Genomic DNA, 6,588 nt, shown 5'->3' with positions numbered 1-6,588 from the left:
GTTTCTTAAAGGTCGTTTGTTATACCCACACTTTCCAGGCCCAAACGTGAGGAGGGTGTGTTAGAGTTGGTCCGACATTGCTAATGTGTGGAAATAAATTGTGATATATAAGATGAATGGGCTACTCCTCCCATTGCCAATTGGTTTTGGGATGAAACCTTATTCATCTTATTCCTCAAATTCTAACAATATTTATAAAATTATTACTAAGTATAAACAATTTAAGCAATATGTACATAATTTAGTTTTTGATTTTTAATTATATAGGTAACTCTTTTAATGAATATATTAAAAATTATGCGCCGAAAAAATTATTATATTTTTCTCTTTGATTATTAATAAACCGAATAAATGTATATATATATAATATTGTTGTTTATTAATTTACACAAAATGTATAATACTTTTTTTTTGTTAAAAAAATAACTAATCTAAATAATATACTATTAAGTGTGAATTATATCAATTCATTTTTAGTTTGCACCTTTATTTTTATTATAACTAACCAATAATTTATTGATATAATTATAATATATATATGACAAAATATGTAATAAATAAAATAAATCATTGCTTCTTTTCAAAAAATTAAATAATAAATAAATATTACTAATTTTATAGATACTAATTAATTAAATAACATTAATAATAAATTTATATACTTTTATAAAAGTGAGTATAAAAGATGGGAGGAAAGATTTTATTCTTCTAACATTCAATTCTATATAAATTTTGATGATTTTTTTCATAAAAAATATAAAAAAAATTCTGATATATATATCTTTATATATTAAAAGTGTCTATCTAACGGCATTTCTTGGTTTAACATTCTTGGTTTAACAGAATATACTTAAAAATAAAAGAATATTCTGTTAAATTTAACGATTAGGTTTGATCTCCCGTTAAAAAATAAACCCAATAATTAACCCAAAAAATTAAACAATCTTTTAAATAAACAATCTTTTAAATATTAATAATCTCTTTTTAAATTAAAAAAATCATCTTAGCCACATATCTCTCTAACAAACTTATCTTGGGAGAATATTAATAATTTTTTTATTTATTTTTTAAAAAAGAAAAATATAGATAAAATATCTAGAAAAGATAATATAAAAGAAGATTGATTGTGTTGGCTTAGAGATTTTTGGGCTTGGGCTTAAAAAAATAATAAAAAAAAAAAGATGAAATGGGCTGTAATTAGTATTTACCTTATATGATTGTGCTTATTTTTAGTTTTATTTTTAATTTTACCACCAAGAGGAGAAGGTTGAAAAATATTAGAATATGAAAATATTATTGGTGCTTATTAGTAATTTGCAAAGAATGTGAAAGTCTATAAATATATAGTTGTGTAGCTATTATTAAATATGAAATGAGATAATAGAACTTTTTTCAATTAGAAGATTAATGTACATTTTACTATTAATAACATACATTATTATAACACAACTATGTTTTACTTACTAAATATACTGACACATATTTTATTTTTATAAAACAAATCGTTCTAATAATTATACTATTTTAATTATTAATTAAAATAAAAAAACTAAAATATTAAATAAAACTAACACTACGTGACTTGGCACGTAACAATCACCTAGTATATATTTATATTGTTCTTACATGTAATAGAATATATAACTCTAAATTTAATAATTTAAAAATATAATAATTATTTTCTCATATACATTATTCTAATTTTTAAAATATATAGCTCTCACTTATGTCTATTAATATTAATATTTAATTAATTTTTAACCGAACCTACATAATATCAATTATAAAAATATAAAAATATTATATTTAAATTAATTCTACATTTTTTTTTTACAATTTAATATTTTTGTTTTATTTATATTATAACAGTTACATTATATAAAATTCACCTTAAAAATATGGGAAACAATAAAACCTTAAATTAATCACAAATTAAATTATTATTTTTTTCAACGGACCCAGTTATATTTACTAGTTAAGTAATAAATTTGAAACTTGGAGAAAAGCAAAATTAACTATCTTTCCATTTTAGTTCATTGGTTTTGCCAATTTTCATTAATGGTCGTTTGCACAGTTATAAGTCGTTCGAAAACGCATATGTCGTTTATGCACTTGTTTTGTGAAATAGAGAAACGTGTCATGACACGTATGGTAATTGGTATGGGTAGATAGATCTCAAAGAACTCAGAATCAGATTATCTGTTTGAGCTGCGCTGCGTCTGTCTCGTCTGACCCGCTATGAAACACCGCCTCATTCCCAATTTGTTTTACAACTCTTAATCAACGATTCCTAATTCCCGCCCACTATTTGAGCCACTCAAAGTCTTAATTTTCACTTTCTGGTGAAGACAATTACAAGAAACAAAAGAAAAATCTGTGGAAATGGTTAGAAAATTCTATTACCTGCTTCAATTGACTTTCTTCCTTTGCCTCTCAGAAGCCAAATCTAGCAGCATACAAACACAGCCTCAGGCTGCAGAATCTTTCAACATCAGCTATATCCAGGTACCATTGTTTTCTTTAATCACTAATTTGTTTTTTTATATCAATGGAATTTTTTCCCCCCAATTTTTTTGGTATATTTGTAAATTCACACATATTTTTCTTTTTCTGTGTTAAAAGAAAAATGTTCAGAGCTGTTCGTATAACTTCGTAATAACCACAAGCTGTTCCTCAGCTAAATATACAAGGGACGAGATAAGTATTGCATTTGGGGATGCCTATGGTAATCAGGTTCGTCTTTTTCTTTCTCATTTTTTTATTGCTTTATTTATTTATTTTGTATAATTATGATGAAGAATAAATTAATAATGATGTTTTTGAAATTGGTCAGATTTATGCAGCTAGATTAGACGACCCAGCAACAAAAACATTCGAGAGGTGTTCTTCTGATTCATTTCAAGTGAACGGTGTACCATGTGCGTACCAAATATGTTATGTATATTTGTACAGAACAGGTCCAGATGGATGGAAGCCCGAGAGTGTGAAGATCTATGGCTATAATTCAAAGGCTGTTACGTTTTACTACAACACCTTTATACCAAGTGATACTTGGTTTGGTTTCAATTATTGTTCATCTTCTTCTTCACATCCTCAACCTCTTACTCTTCTTTCCTTATTTGTTATTATAGCTATCTCTTTTCTATTTTCTGATGACTTCTATTGATTATAGTAACTTGTTTTTCTATTTCCATTAATATATTACTCACACATACTATATATATCATTATGTATACGGCTACTTTAGAAAATGTTCGTTTTCGATCTTAGAATATAGTGAATTTCCTTTATAGTGTGATGTATTTGTTTGTTTGGCTTGGTTGCTGTTTGTTTTTCTAATATAATATTATATATATATAACTTTATATGATAACTCTAAGTTCTATAATGATATCTTAACTCATATTTCTTTTCCAAAATTAATCACCAAACTTGAACATAAATGTAATTTCCTGTAAATGGATTCTGGAATCTAAATACTTAGAAGTCCATTAATGATTTTTCTTCCAAGTGAAAAAATGTATGTGAAATGTAATTTATAAGTAAACAAAAGTATGGAGCAACTGGGAATTGCGCAAAGTATACGTTGTGCAATTTCTAACGTTTGGGTTAATTCTATCATAGATTGAGAAAGGTGAACTTAAGTTATGGGATCAGGAGTTGCATGTTTCTGAAAGATCAATGTAACTGCTGGATCAGTTGGCCACTACATATATAGAGCCTGTTGGTTTCGTTGTTGTTTTACTACTATAGCTGAAGATGTTATTCCTATAGTTATGGACCGGATCCCAACCATTACTTAATCTAGTATATCTCACAGTTTATTGAGAGTGTGTGTGTTTTCTTTTCTTCTTCCCTTGTTCTACTGCATTTTCCAACTGAAATGGAATACTACAACTGAAATTGAAATTTTGAACTCTTTTGGGTTTTCAGCCTTAGAAGTAAAGGATCTTCACATAAAGTTTTCTAGTGAAGTTTCATATGAATTTCAGCTAAACTGTCTTTTACAATGCACTTTTCTCAATTAATTTACATTAGAAATAATTATCATAGGATAGGAAAGGTAAAATGCTTCAGAAACTAATTGGAGAACAATCTATTCCCAACTGATGGTTAAACTTGTTCAAGTATTAGCTTTGTTTTTCACCATGCCAGTTTCATTCGTGGCAATTGTTTCCTCTCGATGCCCGTTCTATTATCATCTTGCTGCCATATCCAAAGATGCAGCACCCAAAAGCTCCCCCTTTGGTGAATTCCTATCATAAAGTACATCACAAAAAGGTAAAATAGGTGTTTATGATTACCTTGTTAAGAGTGGAAAATTGCTTCATTTATTGCAATATTTTGTTAAATTGGAGTGTTTCTTATACTCTTATATTCTTTTATGGCATTATTAGCATCATTAGTAAATAGTTTCAAGATCCAATTTAATCAGACTTCGATTTTCATGTTCTCCATTAATATCACCACTAATGTAATAATCTTTTAAATTTTCATCCTTGGAGTTGGATGAATAACCATGTAGTGTGCTGTGAAAAAGAAGGTACTGGTGTCCAAGGCTTTTCTTTCCACTGGAAAGGAACCGAGGCAATGAGCTTGAGTGGAGGAGTCGAAACTGAAATACGTGAAGCAACCTCTGGTAATTTCCAGTCCTCCTTAGGCATCCCTGGCCTTACTTACTGAAGGTGGTTGCTAAGTGGGTTAGAAAAGCTTGCTACCAACTTTGTTTAGGCTATAACAACTATCTAATCCATCTTTGGAAGTGATTAGGTTCACCTGCTCTTTCACTGTCTCTCTCACATGTTAGTTGGATAAATAACAAATCCATAGGACCCTTCGTCCAGTAGTCATGTGCAGGGAACCGAAGTAGGGGCTACGATAACTTTACAAAGGGGATTTCTCAAAAATATGGATTATTTCTAAAATTTATGAGAAAAGATTGAATAAAAAATATATATTAGAAAATATTTAGTAGCTCACTGTAAATTGAATTTTCAAACAAATTCATAATAAACAAAAAGAAATTTGCACCTCTTTATGTTTTTATTTGTATGCACTTAATTCATTTATTGTTATTATTTTGTTTTTGGCAATACTAACTTAAGTTTATGTTATTCCCATATTTGAGAAATAATATAACACGTGTACGAAAGCTAAAAAATAAAAGGAATTTTACATTAATATACATAATTTTAAAATTATTTACAATAATAACCTTACATAAACTATTAGCACAAATTGACATTCTACATCACCAAAATACCGTACGGTAAAAGTTTTGTCTACTATATCATCACAATAAGTACTTATCAAACTTTGGTAAAACATGTGCATTCCTTGCATTTTCTCTCTGTTTTTTTTTTCTTTTTTTCTTTTAACTTTATTTTTTAAACAAAATCAGGACTATTCATTTTTATATCTTTAAAAAAAAATATTCATTTTTGTATCTTAATAAGTTTTTTAAAAAGAACTTTAACTACACCACCAGTTATTTTAACTTTAAAAAATAACTTTTGCGATTTATTTTTTAAGATAATTTTTTTTTTTGAATAAAAAATAATCATTTTGTAACGCCCTAATGCTAAGGCACGCTACAGTGCTTTTTCAATAATTGTGCAATCTTTACTAATCAAAGAAATTTCTCGAAAAACGTGTCAAATTAAAACTTTTGCATTAAATACTAAACTTTGTAATTTAATAAAATATTTACAAGTGCCGGGATCCCGATTTTTAGAACTTTACAAACTTTACTGTTCAAGCATACAATCCGAAATATACAGATCTACAGGTCGCACAGCGACTTTCAAAATACAACTCCCAGATGTCCCGAGACCGAACACTCAAAGTTCGCGGCCGCCGACATGTACAATCTCACCCGAGCTCGGGTTCACTCTGTTCGGCCTTCGCCTTTCCTTTACCTACACATGGAAGCGCAAACCGTGAGTCACCGTACTCGCAAGAAATGCATATAACATATCATATAATTTCCGACCTGTAAATAGGCGCCCATACACCTACTTACAGAGCTTAACAGATGAGTATGAACGTTCTAACTAGGATACGACCATGTACCATGTACCACATGCACTCAGTATACCTTCGTATTAGTGTAGGTAAGGTATGACCGCACCTTGAGTACTATCTAGTGTTGTACCACAGACACCTTGTACCTTCCCGTACAAGTGCTGGTAACACTGTGATGTACTTTCAAACATCCTACACCTTACCAATGCACTTTGTACCTCAACCATACAAGTGTTGGTGATGTAAGAATCACAGCAAATGAGCATGTATACATATTAACACATACATACATTCAGATAATCACATCATACATTATACACAGTTCTTACCTGTTTTCCGAATTCAAGTGTGCTAGCCGACCTGAACGGAATTTCTGTGCTAGATGGATGCCCTAATCACATTTTGAAACCGGGTAAGTCACATGATTAAAACCCTAATCCCGGGAAACCCAAAACCAAAACCCTAGGTTCTGCTATACTCTAAAGGGGTTATTCTAACTCTGGAAATGGGGAAACACCCAACCGAGGCACTGAAATGGACAAAAATTGAGAAAACGAAGTGCTC

The 6,588-nt window shown here is 29.4% G+C and overlaps 1 protein-coding gene across 1 annotated transcript; it reads left to right on the top strand.

The window, feature by feature from the left end:
• The first annotated feature begins 2,149 nt into the window (after positions 1-2,149).
• Positions 2,150-3,290, top strand: LOC115715952 (embryo-specific protein ATS3B). Its single transcript, XM_030644630.2, has 3 exons — positions 2,150-2,505; positions 2,623-2,733; positions 2,834-3,290. The coding sequence occupies exons 1-3, from the start codon at positions 2,383-2,385 to the stop codon at positions 3,164-3,166; spliced, it is 567 nt and encodes a 188-aa protein (XP_030500490.2). The 5' UTR covers positions 2,150-2,382; the 3' UTR covers positions 3,167-3,290.
• The last annotated feature ends 3,298 nt before the right edge of the window (positions 3,291-6,588 follow it).

The sequence above is a fragment of the Cannabis sativa genome, chromosome 5 (genome assembly GCF_029168945.1).
Source record: "Cannabis sativa cultivar Pink pepper isolate KNU-18-1 chromosome 5, ASM2916894v1, whole genome shotgun sequence".
Lineage (NCBI taxonomy): Eukaryota > Viridiplantae > Streptophyta > Magnoliopsida > Rosales > Cannabaceae > Cannabis > Cannabis sativa.
The sequence above is the reverse complement of the archived record's forward strand: the minus strand, read 5'-3'. Positions and strand labels throughout refer to the sequence as shown.